The sequence below is a fragment of the Amblyomma americanum genome, chromosome 3, assembly GCF_052857255.1.
Source record: "Amblyomma americanum isolate KBUSLIRL-KWMA chromosome 3, ASM5285725v1, whole genome shotgun sequence".
NCBI lineage: Eukaryota > Metazoa > Arthropoda > Arachnida > Ixodida > Ixodidae > Amblyomma > Amblyomma americanum.
In genome coordinates, this window is record NC_135499.1 from 82,897,959 (window position 1) to 82,916,308 (window position 18,350).

Below are 18,350 nucleotides of genomic sequence, written 5' to 3' on the forward strand. Positions count from 1 at the left end.
CAATTGCGACCTCCACCTGGCTGCAGTCTGGCACCGTTCCCCCTTTTGGTGCCGTTCTCCTGGTAGCTGCGCAGGCCCATGCCGGCGGACCCCCGGGTTGGCACACTCTTCCTCCGAGGCCGCGGTCAAGGCGAGGACAGCGGCTTCAACAGCAGGCCTGGTCTGCATGCAATCAGTCCCGTCACCAGCTCGGCCTCGCATCGCTCTTGGAACCGCCGCCGCCGCCGCCGGGGCACTAGGGAAAGATGAAAGATCACGCCTCGCTCCCCGGCCGCAGGTAGCTATCACCACCCACAGCGTGCTGTTCGAGCGGCGCCGAAGTCCCGCGGTCGTAAATCAGGGCAGCCAGTGGGGGGGGGTCTTGCTCCGCCCATGAAGGCGTCTCAACGTGTTCCTTGGACTCGAACGACGCCGGCTTCTATCTGCATGGACCTGATTCGCTAATACGAGACCTCTCGCGCCAGGTTACGCTGCAGCCGGCAGGTTGTTCACATAATGTGCTTCCAAGAGCAAGGATTTCCTGGCTATGAGACTATGTGCCGTCTGTTTCGGCGCGTTGACCCTCACATGACAGAGGAGAAGAAGGTGCGCTTCTTGATGCGGGATGTCAGAGAACTTTTTGCCGAATTGATCCGAAACCCGTCAAAAACCGTTGCTGAGTTCACAACTGAAGCGTTTGCGGTCGAGAAGACCCTCGACGTCAGCGCTCGGCCGTACGACCGGACACCATCAGGCTTCTCTATGCGTCATGCGGCCACCTTAACGACCACAAATGAGAGTGTACGGGACATCATCCGTGATCGTTCGTGAAGAGCTAAGGCGACTGCTGCCATTCTCCTTACAGCCGCAAGCAGCAACTCTCTTGAAAGTGGTACGCGAAGAAGTGCACCAGGCACTCGGCACCACGACTCCAACGACCTCAGAACCGCAGGCCATAATATATGCCGCCGCACTACGCAGTCCTGTGCCCCTACCAGACACTCCAAGCCCTCTTCGACGGGAAGGATGGATGGATTGATAAGGCTGAAACCTTTAAATCGGGCGGCGGCTGAAGCCACCTAGCCGTGATTCCTAAAACGTTACTCTTGCCTTGTTTTTAGCCACCAATCATATAACCTTTTCTTCGCTACTTCTACCCGCTGAAAATCTATTTTTCTTTCACTGTGCTTAAACCGCAATACTTTGAATAAATAAGCCCCGCTGCTTTACACTGTAGGGTGAAGCCCTTAAAAAAAAGTATCCAGTTTTCAGCTGTTCCTCCTCTCCACACGCACCGCACAACTTGTCTATCTCATGGTACCTGACTCTATATGTCTCAGTCCGCAGAACTCCCGTCTTGGCCCCGAACAACAAACAGCTTCCCCTACAATTATCATAGATATTTTCTTTGGCAATTTCCTGCTTAAAGGTCCTGTATGCTCCTAGTGCCGCTTTCGTCAGCATCCCTGTTTTCCAAAGAGCTCTCTCTGTTTCTTTAACCTTTTTATTAACCGATAATCACTCATTTGCCCCCAGAACTGCTGTCCACGTCGACTACTGCCAACCTCCTTAAAGCGTGCAAGCAGCAACTCTCATGGAAGTGGTACGCGAAGCTCTACAAGTACGACTCCTCCTAGGTTTTTTACGCCTAATTTACGAGTGACGCAACGGCTATAGGAAATGCGACGAGTGGAGGACTCCAGGCAACAGACCCCTATGCTTCCATTGCGGCTATGCTGGCCACATATTTCGTCACTGCCCGTACAGACTCATCGGCCTGCGCAGTTTCTCCATCGACGCCCCAGGACCGCTTCTCGGCCAGCGACCACGGGAAATTCACAGTCACCTTTGCAGCGGGGAGTACCTGTGATCAAGCCGCCTGTCCCGCTCCCCGTCGCCGTCCACTATACGGTTTGCGTAAGCGAGTCGCAGCTACTCAGCGGCTGTTCGCGGGACGTGCCTCAGCCCCCGTAGGGGAAACTAAAGAGAGCAACCTTTGGAGGTTAGGTTGCTCACCAGTGAAACGACGAAAATCCTCCCCCGACCACGCCGCTTAAAGACGCTGCACCCTCTACACCGACGCCGCACACAAGCACAACCTCGATCACGACGTGAACCGCCTTCATAACACACGCCACCACCCAAAAAAGCTTCGACGACGCGTCTTACCCACGACTTGCATGTGCGACGAAGCCGTGGCCCGAATACCTTGGACGACCTGCAACGCAAGATCTAGAACATCCGACTTTGAAGTCACAATCGACAGCCGTAATGTTACTGTTCTAGGTGACATGGCGACAGATCATTGGGTGATGAATGGAACATTCGCTGCGCAGTTGAGGAAAGTCAGGACCATCTGGGACGACCCACAAATCGCACCCCCAGAGGCCACCTGAAAACGCCATCGGAACGATGCACAGCGCAAGTGACCGTAAAGGGACATACTTATCCTGCGACCTTTGTAGTACAAAAGCAATGTTCCCGCGACGTGATACTCGGCATCGATTTCCTTAATGAGAATCAGGCGATCATCGACCTGTGTTCTAAGTTCATCACGCTTTCGACGGACGAAACCATCCCTTCAATGACGACCATGGAGCAGCATGCTGCCCTGTGTGTCCTGGATGAACAAGTGAGCGTCCCACCCCGATCAAGCGTCATGGTCAACCTAGGTGCCACGGATGCCAACATGGAAGCTGGAAGTGAGAGAATAAGCGTTTTCAGCATGGTAATTGAAACGATATGCGTTCCTTTCAAATTAACACTTTAGAAGATACATGTTTAGTATGTCCCTTGGCAGACGCACACCCTCAGCAACAGGAACAAGAGGAAAGGGGAAGAAACAGCGGCGGTTCTTACTCGTTGCTGCGGTAAACAGCAACGCTGCAAGGGGCGGCACAAAGTGAAGATGAAGCTAAACATGCGTAGGGGTGACACTAAGCGTGGCCGTCACTTGGAAGCCGTCGCTGATCGTGGCTTCGTTGATAGAGTGGCCCGTGACCGGGCCGTCGTTGGTCTATGACTGGGCCGTCGTTGGTCTATGACCGGCTGCCTGGCAAGAGAAGGAAAGCGTGTGAAGCCGAGGCGCGTACCCGAAAGATAGTTCAGCCGCCTGCGCGTCTGAACCACCAGCGAGGAGCGGCGACGACTATAGGTGGTGAGACGAGCGACGCGTTGCCGTCGGCGCCAGTAGGGAAACCACGTTGTGCAACGCGGGACTTGGATGTGATCAGTTTCTCTGCGAAACACTGTGGTTCCGCTGCAACCGCTGTAGATCTTTTCCAGAACACTTACATACATATCTTCTACACCCTAGTTGCGCAATGCCTGCATGACAGCTGAGGTGTTATGTACTTTCGACGAAATAAGTCTTCAATACGAGCGACAGTGTTGGTTGGCAGATTCAGAGCAGAGTTGGAAGAGCGGCGCCTTTTTCCATTGACACTAGACCGGCGTCCTCCATGCCGTCGCCTGGCCTGCCGACAGTCTGGTGTTGGCATATATTGGGCGGGTACGTTTTGTCCTCACGGGGGCGCTTATATGACAGTCTGTACGCAACAGCGTTGCGTTCGCTCAGCTTGGTGCGAGAAGTGGCGGAGTGCTAACGCGTCGGTTCTCCGCCTTCAGATAACGCTGCCCTGCCTAACGTGTGGGTACGTTGAAACCTAATCGGGACAATGACACGCGTTGAAAAACAAAACACGTGAGTCAATCTGACACTCGCTATCTGCACTCAGCCCAAGAAATAGAGAACCGCTGCACGGCCGCCACAGGATGAACACCATCAGATGAGAAACTGGAGCGCCGGGTGCACCTTCATAGCCGAACGACGACCATCAAGTTCACGCAGGGAAGGGATTCATTTCGCGCTCGACCACCCTCCACACTTTTCAACGCAAGAGTGTTCACGGTCCCCGTCAGCGGAAATCCCATCATCGCAGTTTGCCTCCGCGTGTTGAGAAGATCCCGTTTCGTCGAGAGGGTCGTAACGGCACACAAGGAGCTGCGCAATGGAAAAGTGATTAAAAAATTAGACACATATGATTATAAGGCAGCAACATGACTGAAACGTCGGTAGGCCGAATGCCAGTTAGGTTCACTAGCCATATGGTTTTCACTTCGGTTCCGGTGTTCTGATTCAGTGCTCACGAAAGCCATTTGTTCGGATAGCGATAATGGGTTGGGTCAGTAGCTCCTTTACATTCCTCATACCGCTCCTGGCGCAGTGGTGGAGCGGTCAAGCAATGCACCATTGCCCTTGTATGGCAGGTCTTGCCATCGGTGGGACTTTGGTTGCTTGAGATGGGTTGCGACCCAGCTCGCTCTTCCCGAGCAGCGTCTCGCGAATAATTGAGATCAAAACTCACACGGTGGGGACGCTTCTGTACACGCACGCACGCACGCACGCACAAACACACACACATGCGCGTGCGCGCACGCACGCAAACATAGCCGCACACACGCATGCGCATACTTATGTGAGTAGCCTGCCACGAAGCAGACATTAGACAGATTAATAAACAGATATACATACAAACAGACAAATGCGGGCTAAATGCCGAAGAAGGGCAGTGGCACATCGCTTGACTGCTGCACCACTGCGCAGGATTGGTAAGAAGACTCCCGGGAATCTATGAATTGAGAGTGTCACCAATTCCGCATGCATGGACATTAGCCCATTATCGTTATCCCAGCAACTGCCATCTGGGAACAGCGGATACGAACAGCGAAGCCGAAGGGGAAACCGAGCAGCTAGCGCACCTAATTCGCCTTTCGCCTAATTTCGCAAATCAACCGTAATTTTATTTCTATTTTTATCCTTGCCTATCTCTCCTGCGTCGCCTCCTGGAAGTTCACTGTTTTCGCTCTAAATGTACAGTTCTTACTGAGCATTCTCAGTGCGTAGCGTCTTCCTAGTCCAGTTTTTCATCGTCGTTCTTCGTGGCGCGCTGTTTCTTATCATGCGTAACAACACGCTGATCTTAAAAATATAATATTTAGTCCCACCGCTCTCCTTAGGATATTTGGTCATTAATCAAGCAATGCACTTCCCCCCTCCCCCCAGTGCTATGGCGATGCAGTGTAATTACCGTGGTTTAGGTCACTAAGTGTTCACTTATTTTATCACAAGGTACAAGCCAACATCTGACTACCAATGTACACATAGCGTGAATTTCAGAGCAGAGATAATGTCTGCATGCGGACGTCTTTCGTGATGAATATTACATCACTTTTCCTTTAGAAGGTAATGGTCGGTATTTAATATCGAGATATTTTCTAGCATATTTAATAAGTCTTTCTACTCAGTTTACGTAATGTGTACTTGACTAGTTGTGTTTCGGTAGAGCGAAGTGCTTTCTTGTTATCTCTGGAGGCTATTTATAAGCGTTGGTATTATTCAGAGAATTTCTTGTTCAACTGACTTATGATACTAGCTTGGTCTATTAAATTAGGAGGATGAGAACGAGGAGAAAAGGCAGGGAGGTTAACTGGAAGAATAACCGGTTTGCTATCATGATCGGGGGAAAAGGGGTGAGGGGATAAAAAGATGGAGAAAAGTTAGTAGCAGGAAATTGAAGTCAATATGCGAAGTCACAGCGTTCGGTACGCTCACAGCCTATCGTGCAGGCCAGAATTCCTCAAGAAGTTGAGCAGTGCCTTGGAGGCCTTCACCGCCGACGATCGCCGCGGCCAGTGGCCGAGAATCTTCATTTCCGTCAGTGAGCGCGGTTCTAGACGCTCCGGTGCACGGCAGAGAGACTGCCTTTCGGCGCTTAGACAGGGAATCCGCAAAGAATGTGGGCTATAGTCTCATCACATCCGCAGATGGAACATGCAGGGCTATCAGTCATACCGATTAAAGAAGAGTAATGCTTGGTGAAAGCTACACCAAGCCACAGGCGACACAGCAAAGATGCTTTCACGGCGTAGTAAGCCGGATGGAAGCCGGAGCGTCAGATCTGGGTACAACGTTTTTAAACGCAAATTCCAACATTGGCCTGAATTCCAGGATGCAAGCGTGATGTCCCGCGCCAGTGGTCGAAGCCTACCAGCTGCGTAGGCTATCGAGATGGGAATGAACACATAATCACCCTCATGGTGAGCAGTTCGCGCAGCCCCGTCCGCGCGGTGGTTGCCTGCGATGCCGCTGTGTCCTGGCAGCCATTGGTAAACAATCTCCTGCCCTTTGTTGATGGCTATGTGGTGGAGCTCTCGGATTTCGGTGACCAGTTGTTCATGGGATCCATGACGAAGACCAGATTGTAAGGCTTGGAGGGCTGCCTTTGAATCCATGAAAACAGACTTATGCTGGGGTATTTATTCACCGATACGCTCAATGACGTCATGGATAGCAGTAAGTGCTGCCCCAGTCGATGAAGTCCGGTGTGATGCTCTCACTTTCTTCACTATGGTCTTTACAGGGATGCCACGGAGCCCGAGGAACTGGAAGGGGTCGCTGAGCCATCGGCGTATACGTGCAATCGGTGTCCGTGTTCCTCATGCAAATATTCTAGAGTGGTCTGTTTTGATGCTCTCAACAATAAAGCAGTCTTCTTTTTGATGCCTGGTATGGAAAGAAAGACACTAGGTTGGTGCAGACTCCATAACGGAGAAGATGGTTTAGAGGCATCAATAATTCTCGCAAACGATGTACTCGGCCGGTTAGCAGGAAGACTGGCAAAATGATGCGCAGGAATGCGAGAGAGATGACGAATATGCGCTCTCAAAGCTTCCATTGTAACATATGCAGTCATTGCAGTCTCCTGAGCGATGAATACTGTTGCGGCTACAGACGCGAATTTCGGCAGTCCTAGAGACGTCTGGAGAGCTTGACCTCGAACACTTTGTAGACACCGTATATTCATTTTCCTAAAGTTTCCTACAGCAGGGATACTGTACCGAACGAATTCCATGAATAATGCGATGTACAGCTGGATCATCGACTGCACTGATTCTCCTTACGACCTTCCTCCAAGAAAGGAGAGAGCGTAAACGATCGATGTCAGCCACCTTTTCATGTACGGGACATGTGGACTCCATGTTAGATTGCGATCGATGATTGCCTAAGGAAGCGATGACTTCCTTCGTAGGGTAATATTGAAACATTTATGCGTAGAGGGAAATGGGATAGGCTATTAAGCGTAAAGGCAACAAGGGAACATTTTTCAGTAGAAATCTTCAGGCCTTCAAAGCGGAGGTAAGCCGTAATAGTGCTTGCCGCCTTTTCAAGTCTTGCTCGAACTTGTGGTCGCGTAACTCCTGATTCGTGATGTTCAGATACAAATATCGCCCGCATAGACTGAGACTCGCGCCGACTGTCGTAGTATATCGATAAGGACGACAGGCGCAAGATAGAAAAGCGTTGGGCTAAGTACTCCACTCCGTGGGACCCCACGGGAAGTGAAATGTGAATATGTTGGTCCGTCCTCAGTCTGCATAAAGAGTGATCTGTTGGATAGATAACTGCGTATTCAGCAGAAAACGCGACCACAAAGTTCTGCAGCTTCCAGAGAGTACAAAATAGCTTAATCAGTGACGTTATCATGCGCGCCTTTAACATCTGGAAACAATGCCGCGATCAACCGCTTCAGGTGCTTTTCATGTCGAACTGATTACACCAGGTCAGTCACGCTATCAATAGACGAACGTCCAAGCCAAAACCCGGACATTACATCTGGGAATATTCGGTAGCGCTCCAGATACCCCTCAATTAGCGCAAGTACCATCCTTTCTATGAGTTTGCCCACGCAACTACTCAATGAGATTGGACGGTACGTTGCTAGGTGAAGCGGCGATTTTCCGGGTTTAAGGACTGGTACCAGACGACTTTTCAATTGGCAGTCAATTGGCAGCGAGAGCCTCGAAGTTGTGAAGGAATACGTCTACTTAGGGCAGGTAGTGACAGCTGATCAGAGGGAGATAACTAGAAGGATAAGGATGGGGTGGAGCGCATATGGCAGGTTCTCGCAGATCATGAGTGGCAGTTTACCAATTTCCCTTAAGAGAAAAGTGTACAACAGCTTTATCTTACCAGTACTCACCTACGGGGCAGAAACGTGGAGGCTAACGAAAAGAGTTCAGCTTAAGTTAAGGACAACGCAGCGAGCCATGGAAATAAAAATGATAGGTGTAACGTTGGAGTGGATGAGGGAACAAACGCGGGTTAATGACATCCTAGCCGAAATCAGGAGAAAGAAATGGGCTTGGGCAGGGCATGTAATGCGAAGGCAAGATAACCGCTGGTCCTTAAGGGTGATGGAGTGGATTCCAAGAGAAAGTAAGCGTAGCAGGGGGCGGCAGAAGGTTAGGTGGCCGGATGAGATTAAGAAGTTTGAAGGCAAAGGGTGGATGCAGCTGGCAAAAAATAGGGTTAATTGGAGAGACATGGGAGAGGTTTTTGCCCTGCAGTGGGTGTAGTAAGGTTGATGATGATGATGATGATGATGATGATGATGATGACCCGACGACTTGATATCCAGGCGTCCGGAACCGTACCCGCGGACCATGACAAGCTTAAGTGGTCTAAAAGAGCACGTCGAGCCACCTGACCAAGGTTTGAGAGTGCAGAGTATGTTACTCCATCAAGCCCTGGCGATGAAGACCGTCTGCAACCGGCCATGGCGGCGTCTAGTTCATGCACGCAGAAAAGAAGGTCCATTCACGAATCCCTAGATCTAGGCACGTCGCAGCAATTCGGAGTTGTGGATGGGTTCCTGGGACCTGCTATTCTTGCTGAGAATTCTTCATCTATCTCCGCTTTGATACGTCCTTGGTGAAGTGCGAGAGACTTGAGTGGTTGGAGCTGCTGAGGAGATGTTCGTAGACCACGCGCCACACTCCAGATGCGTGAGAGAGGCTTTCGAAGATATAGTGATTCACAAATTTTTTTCCGACGGTCAGCCTGCAAGATTTGATTTCTGCGTTGGATTTTCTTCTGCGTGCGCCTTCATCCCTTAAGTCCAGCAACGACTTTGTGCGCCTGTATCATCTCTCTGCTCTCAGTCGAAGTGATCGGAGGCGCTTCAGCTGCACATCAAAGTCTGTGAGCTTTGGCATTGGAGTGAAGAAGCATTTCGCGTTTTCGATAGGATCCTTGATGCGCTCTTCAATGCCTGTTGTAATGGTTTCTCTGCAGGCATCTTCCATATGCCTTTTAAACATAGACCAATCTATGCGTTGCAAACGTTTGGCAGATCTCCATTCAGCGAGACCAGGAGCAAGAATATGTTCGAGTATATTTTGCAAAATGGAGCCTGTACCCGTGGTTCACTGAAATCTCAGGTTGCCCAAATTCTGTCAGCTTTTACGTTGTATGTAATGAACAGTAAGCTGATCTTTATAAACCTTTTCACCCATTTCAGTTGCCCTTTCTCAAGGGCTGACATTTTCGTTAGAATTATTGCTTGCTTGACGTACGCTGGAATCCCTGAGGCATAGTGTAATTCGGGCAACAATTTTTTGTCGCAGAATGTCTCGACCGTCATTCAACATATCTATGATTAATACACCCTCGCCTGCCGCTTTTTCGCTGCAAAGTGCTTGCATTTTCCCCTTATTTGCTCCCTCGTTATAATGAGGCGTCTTATGTTCAATAATAAGAGCCGCTCTGTATACTGCTGCTACCACTACATAAGTCGCGAGGGAATGTAGCATTGAACCTGTTCTGGTGTGCCAGTATTAAAGTAAATTAAACTGCCCTGAAAATCAATACCTCTCCAGTTCGTAACCTGTACACATTTCTTATTGTGTAAATAGTTTGTGTACATTACCTCTCCACCTACCCTATCTTCCTGTCCCCTCACCTCTTTCATTTCATTTCTCCATTCTGCCTGCTATCCTTTATTTCCTCTGTCCCAACTCATGTGCTTCAGTATCGATGGCAGATGCCGGAGCTAGGAAAATATTTTCTGCCCTTTTTAATATTGTTTTAATAAAACTACTTACTACTGCTGCTACTTTGTAATCGAAGAGTGTGCGGTGAAGACGCACGCTCTGCCTACAGTAAAAGAAGGATTCTAGGCCAGTCCGGGTTATTTTCATGGAGCCATTTTCTCTCTCTACACACTTATAGCAGTTTGCCTTGGTGAAGCTTTTGCGGGAGCAATATTTTATAACTTAAACTGGGTAATATTAGCCTTAATGCTATCACGTTCCACGCCGATAAGAGAGAAACGAGCGTCACCTCAACGCTCTAAAGCAGCACTGAATTCTTTGTCCCTGTTCCCTATATATCTGACATACAACTATACTTTTTCGTTTCCAGGTCTCGTCGTGGCGCTTTTGCAGCGCTTCTTGAGCGTCTTTGAGATTGGACTTATAGGAAGCGTTCTCCTTTGGACGGGCGTTATTGCATCAGCCTTCGTCCCTCGCATAGAACTCATGGCACTGTGCTTAGGCGCCTTGCATGGTAAGAATCAATGTCCAGAGGTTTTTTCTTTCTCGTCCTTCTTGGAAGCGCACGTCACAGGGTGGTGCGCAACGTAGTGGACGGCTCGTTGTCAGCACTGAAAAATGTCTGACGCGCAAATGCTGAGAAGACAAGAGCAGTGAACTTTATACTTGAACACGTAACAACCGTATAGAGGAGACACGTGCGCAAAATTTAATATCAATAACAGCAGAGAGGTAATGCAGATGACGGAGCTAGCAGCACGCTTGCCACGTCTTTATTCATGCAGGAAGGAAAAGCCTGGTTTTTTTACTGTGCCGCATGAACCCTAAGTGAAATCGAACAAACCGCAGTCTGCGCTTAAATACCCTCAGATCTTTTCCTTAAAATTTGGGGCTCTTTACAGAACCGACAAAAGTAATCACCTTTAATTAGTTTGAGGAAAGAATTGCCTGGCCATGTGACAACCCTTTGAATTTCTGAAGTGAGGGATAACGTTGGTGTCACTAAAAATTTACAAAAAATCAAATCACTTTTCGCATTTCCAAATATTTCAGTTTTGCGGTAGAAATGTTTTTTATAGATAATGAACATTGATTGCGGTTTTTATACCACAGCAAGAGATTTTCAGCACACAGCTTTTTACTTCATTTTATTTCATTACTTTACTCTAATATCCATCTTTTTTTTCCTATTTTTAACAGCTCTTCCACGACTTTCGTGAGCGACATATTATTTCTGGCGGCTCGCTATAACATAAACTATCTCATTATTGTTTAAACTATATTACAACACAATGCATTTCAGAGAAAAAAATGTCGAACTTGAATAAAAGTGCCTTTTACGACGTTTTCGGCCGTAAACTTCGTACAGATGTGTTCTTAGTAAAAATATGAAATTTGGCCTGCTCTATAGCCAGTTTCCAGTAATTTTTTCTGCGAATTTTACCGGACCTTTTTTTTTGTTTTAAACCAAAAATTATTTTAAAATAAAGCGCCGCATCTCGAGACACGGTTGCACCGCACTGCCACTGCATGGGCAAGGGCGGCCGTGGCACCGCTTAGAACTCAATGTTTAGCTTACACGAGCAACAGCATGCCAGAGGAGCTTGACAGACAGACAAAAAGTATGGTGGGGCAGCCAGAAAAAGAATGTAAACCAATATGACAGACAGACAGAAAAACTTTATTCAGCAAGTGATTTTTAGACCCAGCTGGGTCCCTGGGCCACTGCGCGGTCCCGCACTGAATCAAGTAGGTCATGCCGGGACATGACGTCGGCAGCCCGAGTCACCGCAGCAAGCTGCGATGTCGGGTCTGCAGACATTAGCAGGACCTCCCAGTCCTCCCAGCTCGAGATGGCGTGCTGTCCCCGCGGGGGAGGGTCAGCAGGGCAGCCGAAAATGATATGAGAGAGTGTGGCGTGGGGGTCACCGCATAGGGAGCATGCAGGGGATGTGCCGCAATAGTGGCATAAAAGCTGAGGGGACGACAGAGAGCGGGTCTGAAGAGGATCTGTTGGGAGTGCGTAAAAGAGGGGTGGGGAGGAGGGTAAGTCCGACGGTCCAAACGGGGTATTTGCGTGAGCTCCGCAAAGGTGTGCGCCCGCTCCCTCGAGAATCCTGGATCGAGACTGTCCTGAGCCTGGCAAATCAGACCTCGGGCCAATTTATCGGCAGCCTCGTTTCCAGGGTTCCCAGAGTGAGCCGACACCCACTGAGGCTCTACCCTGCGCGGTAAATTTTGGGTAGGGGTGTTCAACAATTGCCAGGCAGGGGCGTGAATCCTGCCCCTGGCAAAGTTGGACAGAGCCGTTTTGAAGTCGCTGAAGATGTATTGGGCGTCCGAATGTGCAAGGGCTAGGGCGATGGCGGTCTCCTCTGCCTCCTCAGGCGTAGAGCCCGAGGGAAGACGGTGAGTTAGGGAGTGAGGTAGGGTTGGATTGTGGGCAACTGCTACCGTTTCATGCGCTGTACATGCGGCATTTATCCAAACGGCATCGTGGGCTTGCGCATATTACTTATGGAGGGCATTAGCGCGAGCTACGTGGCCAGGGATGTGATATTGGGGATGGACGTTTCGAGGAAGGGGTTTCACAACGACAGGTGTATGGATGTGTCGAGGGATGGGTATAAGGGTTGACTGGTTAGCGGGTATGTTGATGCGAAGGGAGGAGAGTATATGGCGGCCAGTGGCGCTCGTGGCAAGTCTAAGGTACTGTGTCTGAAGGTGCGCGTCAACTAGTTCCTGAATGGTGTTATGCATGCCTTGTGCAAGAAGTTTGGCTGTGCTAGTGCTACGAGGTAGGTTTAGGGCTGCCTTAGTCGCAAGGCGGATCATTGCGTTCACGCGTTCGGTTTCCGTGCGGTTCAATTTGAGATATGGGGTTGCGTATAGAATGCGGCTAAGCGTAAATGCGTGCACTACTTTCATGTTGTCCGCTTCGTCTAAACCCTTGTTAAGGGAGGACACTCGGCATAGAAGGTGCAACACGGATTGCGTGGAGGCCTTGAGCCTTTTAAGGGTATATGTTTATTTCGTCCAGAATCCTGCAAGAGGAGGCCAAGGATGCGGAGGATGGGTGTGATGGGGATAGGGGATCCTTTTAAATTGATATGGATGGGCGAGTTAGCACTAGATTTTGGCTTAATTAGGAAGAGCGCGGACTTAGATGGGGAACATTCGAGCCCGATGGATGACGCGTGAGAGGAGGTGGTGTCTGCTGCTAACTGAAGAGTTTCCTCAATTTCCCCGTCAGAGCCATGAGTGGTCCATGTGGTAATATCATCAGCGTACAGGGTATGCTTTAGGTGTGGGATTAGAGCCAGTTTGTGAGCTAGGGGGATGAGAGCAACGTTAAAGAAAACGGGAGAAAGGACCGCCCCTTGAGGGGTTCCGAGCTCTCCGAGTGTTTAAGGGGATGTGGTAATCTGATCTATGCGCAGGGTGGCAGTGCGGCCCGAGAGAAACGCGCGAGCGTAATTGTGGGTTTTAGGGCCTACCTGTAGAGCCTGCAGTTCCCGCAAAATGGCATCGTGTCGAATTCTGTCAAATGCCTTGGTGAGGTCAACTGCCAGGATAGCTTTAGTGTGGTGGGGGATGGTATCCTCAAGCACGTCATGCGCAATTTGAAGTAGGGCGTCCTGCGCAGACAGATGCGCACGAAATCCGAGCATACTGTGGGGGAAAAGGTGGTTGTCTTCTATGTACGTTGTTAGCCGAGCAAGAATTATGTGCTCGAAGACCTTGCCTAGACAAGATGTAAGAGAAATGGGGCTGATGTTGTCTAGGGTGATAGGCTTGTGGGGTTTTGGAATAAAAATAATTTTTCCATGCTTCCACGAGGCAGGGAGAGTACCTGCCTCCCAACATTCGTTAAAGTAGTTGACCAAGTCAGAGATGGCAGCATCGTCAAGATTTCTGATAGCTTGAAATGACTCGAACGGGCATCAGGAAGAGCGAGTATGAATATCTCGGGAAGCAAGCGTCTCGCCACTTCTGGGCTGTAATTTGTACTCCCTCGACAAACATTTCACCTGGTGGCAACACAATTTGTTTAAGTGTCAAATTTTCTAACAGTTGTTCCGCTAATAAAGAAGACGCAACAGTATCTTTATTCCAAATACAGATTTGATGCCTTTTGTTCTATCAGCGGAGCATGCTGTACAGTCAGGTGTTTTGCTTCAGTGTTACCCCCGTAAATAGGACCATGCAACGCTTTGAGTAAAATGAGTCGGTGTAATATTTTCCGGAATTCTTATTCTCAGCGTTCTTGTCTTGCGCGACCTAAAAACGTAAAGAATGTCCCCGTGTTTTAGCCCCTCGACGCTTCTAGCAATGTGTTCCGCGCATCGTGCTGCAATCTCGCCGAAACGGAACCGAGGGCAGAAGAGCAACTGTCTCAGTGCTTTCGCGGTTTTCGAAGCGGGTGGTGCCAGTTTCTTAGATGTTGGGAAGAGAGCTGCGGTGGTTACACTTGCTTTGTTACCGAAAACTCCCCTCTGGATGACTAAAATGTAGTTCTAACGAGAACAGCAGTGAGGTATAACGGTTTTAAATGGGGTAATGCACATGCCTTTCACAGGCACAGCCATTACAAACCTTTGATTAAGTTCTGCTTCTTTTCTTCAACAGTGCTCTCTGGTGCGGAGAAGTAATTCTTCGAAAGTGCTCCCATTCCAATAGTATTATTTCTTTTTGTTTATTTTTTTATGAAGTTATGAAACACAATAATTACAACTATTATCTTGTGGAACGTGGCTCAAGGCAGGAAACTACTTGACGAGGTCATACCACCTTGATATAAACAACGGTCAGCACTCAAGCACAGATCAACACAGCATAAGTATCTTTTGTACGGAGGAATTTAACACACTGGTAGCCGACAGATAACAGCAATGACATTCTGGTTTCGGAGATCGTAGTCTGCAGGGCGGCCACAATTTTCTTCTTCTACGTATAGCCGTTGGGCGCAACTTCTTCACTACCATCTGGCCCCCGCAGTAAAAGGGAAGCCTTCCTGGCGACTTAAGGCCGAGAAATGTTAGCGGAGTTATAATATGGCTTCATGCGATTGACGTGAACGACCTCATGGCCACGGCGGCGAATGTCGCTGGAGTCGGCTAAAGCTCCAACGAGGTAGTTGACAGGGTAAGTTTGATGGATGACACGATGGGTCCCATGATATTTGGCAACCAGCTTGCTGGATGGGCCCGCTGGCGTCGAAGAGACCAACAGCTAGACGCGATCACCGGGAAGGATGGTGTGGGCGGAGTGACTGTTGTCGGTGCTGGCGTTCTTGTGGCACGTGTCTCGCAGCTTCGGAAACCGAGGTGTACTCCGAAATGTCCGGTTGGTAGGTCATGATGGTGTCTAGAGGATAAGAAGGCAAGCGACGATACAGGAGAAAGAATGGAGAGAATCCGGTCGTTGCTTGAACAGCGATGTTGTAGGCGTATGTAACGAATGGTAGAATCCGGTCCCAAGTGGAGTGTTCAGAGGTGATGCACATTGACATCATATCACTCAGTGCGCGATTGGAGCGTTTGGTGAGCCCATTGCTTCGCGGGTGGTAAGTGCTGCTGGTCCGGTGGACTGCGTGACATTGATGGAGGAGCGCTTAAACAACTTCAGATAACAAGCATTTGTCCCTAACGCTCAGAAGTTCACGAAGGCCGCTGTGCCTGAAAATGAAGTGGCAAAGAAGGAAGGAGGTGATATCGGCTGAGGTGGCGGCCGGAAGTGCCGCAGTTTCCGCGTAGCGAGCGATGTGATCGACGGCCACGATTATCCAGCGATTCCCCGCTAGTGTGTACGCCAGAGGCCCATACAGATCGATGCCGACACGGTCAAATGGCCGGTTTGGGCAAGGGAGAGACTGCAGTGGAGCAGGCTGATTTGGGGTATACACTTCGCATCAGTATAAGCGCTGTCGCAACCGTGCGTAAGTTTTGAACACTCCCAGCTGGTCACACGGGGGTCGTTATCGTAAGAAGCGCAGATAGCACTACGGAGGTGGCGAGATACGATAAGCAGCCACTTACGGCCGTCTAGCATATTTTCACGTAGTGGTGACGGCAGTCGAAGTAGTGATGAAGATAGGCAAAAGTTCTAAAAGAAAACTGTTTATTGGACTGACCTGCGCCTAATATGATCTGAATGTCTCGGCGGTGGTGAAAGCTACAAGCGGGCCAGGCGGTCGTCGAACAGAATGGCCGCCGCTCTCGGCCGTGCTAAATTTAAAGCTGATAGCGGTTTTTCCAGATAAACCGTGCGAAGTTACTGCAACAATCCTGAACAAGGTAGGATCGGTTCCGCCTGGATGCGATCAATCGAGATAAATCTGGTTGCGTCTTGCATCGCAAACAAAGCGATAAAGCGGCGTGTCGGCAGCTTTGAAGAATGAGCAATCACCCCACTGCAATAATTCGCGGTATTACTCCCCTCTCAGAGAAGCATCCACCCGATGCTTTAAACTATAAGACTAGAAGCAAAGCCAATTGTGAAAAATAAACACTGAGTGTGAAAACACAGCGTTCGTGATTTTTAGCGCCCATAATAGGGCTTTAGAGGAAGACATGGACAACTTCTGGTCGCACGCGGCGTCGCTGGAATGCAGCCATTTCGTCAGGGGCGACTTCAGTGTTCAGTTCACCCAGTCGACGAAAACCCTTATACGGACCGAAATAGGGGCGCAAAAGCTTTTCACTCCATACGCGGCGGCGAATGGGCGTCCAAATCCAGACTCGGTCTCATATATTGTATCGCGCGTTGCGTCTTCGTACGTTGTATCGTCTGGCGTCGGTCCGCTGCTGATCTTTGACACGTAATCGGGCATGTCTTCGGTCTTCTTTTGAGCATTGAAGACAGGCGGCAACGTCAACGTTATCTTCTTCGGTAACGATGGGCAGCATGGCGTCTAGCGTAGTCATGGCCTCTCTCCCACGGACGAGCCTAAAAAGTCATCTGGGTAGTTTCCTGCTATGGAGGCAAAACGCTAAGGCGCCCGTGTGCTGTGCGATGTCAGTGCACGTTAAAGATCCCCAGGTGGTCGAAATTATTCCGAAGCCCTTCACTACGGCACCTCTTTCTTCCTTTCTTCTTCCACTCCCTCCTTTATCTCTTCCCTTACGGCGCGGTTCAGGTGTCCGCCGATATATGAGACAGATACTGCGCCATTTCCTCCCCCCCCCCAAAAAAAAAATATAAACCAAAACCTATTAGTTTCTTGCACTGCGGTGTTGTAGGTGAAGAATACGTAAGGCAGGATGACGTCTCAATTCTTGTGTTCGGCATCGACATTACACGGCGAGTATATCGCGATAGTTTTGTTCAGGTGCTCGGTCAGTCAGCTGGTCTGCAGATGCTATGCAGTTGCCCTCCGGTAGCTGGATTGGCTGTAAAGCAGGATGGCTTGTGTCAGTTCCGCCGTGAATGCTGTTCCTTAGTCCGTGATACGCACCTCGTGGGCGCCGAGTCGAAGAAGAATGCACTCCACGAAAAATTTGGCGACTTCTGCTGCTGTTTCGTTTGGTAAGGATTTTGTCTTGCTGTAGTGGGTCAAGTCGGTCGCTATGATGATACACTTATTTCCAGACGTTTACACCGGAAAAGGGCCAAGCAAGGCCATGCCGATCTTCTCAAAGGGCCGTGAAGGAAGTTCAGTGGGGTTCAAATTCTCTGCGGGTCGAGTGGGAGGGGTCTTTCGTCACTGACAATCTCGGCAACTTTCCACATAATGTGCCACATCAGCAGACCGTCGGGGCTAGTAATATTTCGCACAATGATGAAACCAGCGAAACAGACACAGGACAAGAGCGAGTAGGCACACACACAGCAACGCTGGACTTTCAACTGATTGTGGTAAGTCCAGCGGTGTTGGGTGTGCGCCTACTCGTTGTTGTCATGCGTCTGTTTCGCTTGTTCCACCATTACATATTATGAACCAACTAGCCCCGCAGTTTACTCTATTTAAATTTTATTCCAATAATATTTGTCTTGAATGCGGCGGACAGTGCGACAAAACACTGAGGTGCCCAGCGGCCGGATTGTCGTATGAAGGCTGTAGAACTTTTTCGCGGAGACTTGCAGGTACAATAAGTAGGTAGGCAGTTTTGTTCACTGCGAAGTTCTTCACGAGGACATCATCGTGCTAACAGAAAGAAGAGTGTCCTCACTAGAACGAGGTCAGGGGGGAAGAAACCTTGCTCTCCGTGTATTCGATGAGGCGTTTTAGGTCGGGGCCCAAGCGTTGCTGCTGGGCAAAAGAGCTGGTGCTGATGGATCCCAGAAAGGCGTCTTCATCGTCGTCCGGCGGCGGTGCATCTACAGGGGCTTTTGAGAGGCAATCGGCGTCAGAGTGCTTGTGTCCGGAATGGTAAACGACGGTGACATCAAACTCCTTGAGGCGTAGACCCCATCGAGCGAGGCGGTCGGAGGGGTCCTTCATATTGGCAAGCCAGCAGAGTGCGTGGTGATCGCTG

At 49.7% G+C, this 18,350-nt stretch overlaps 1 protein-coding gene across 1 annotated transcript in view; it reads left to right on the forward strand.

Moving 5' to 3' along the window:
* Window positions 1-18,350, forward strand: part of LOC144123864 (uncharacterized) — an 82,885-nt gene that overhangs the window by 45,909 nt on the left and 18,626 nt on the right. The window contains exon 3 of the mRNA XM_077656591.1: window positions 10,244-10,387. Coding sequence (XP_077512717.1) covers window positions 10,244-10,387 — 144 coding nt within the window. The remainder of the gene's footprint in view (window positions 1-10,243; window positions 10,388-18,350) is intronic.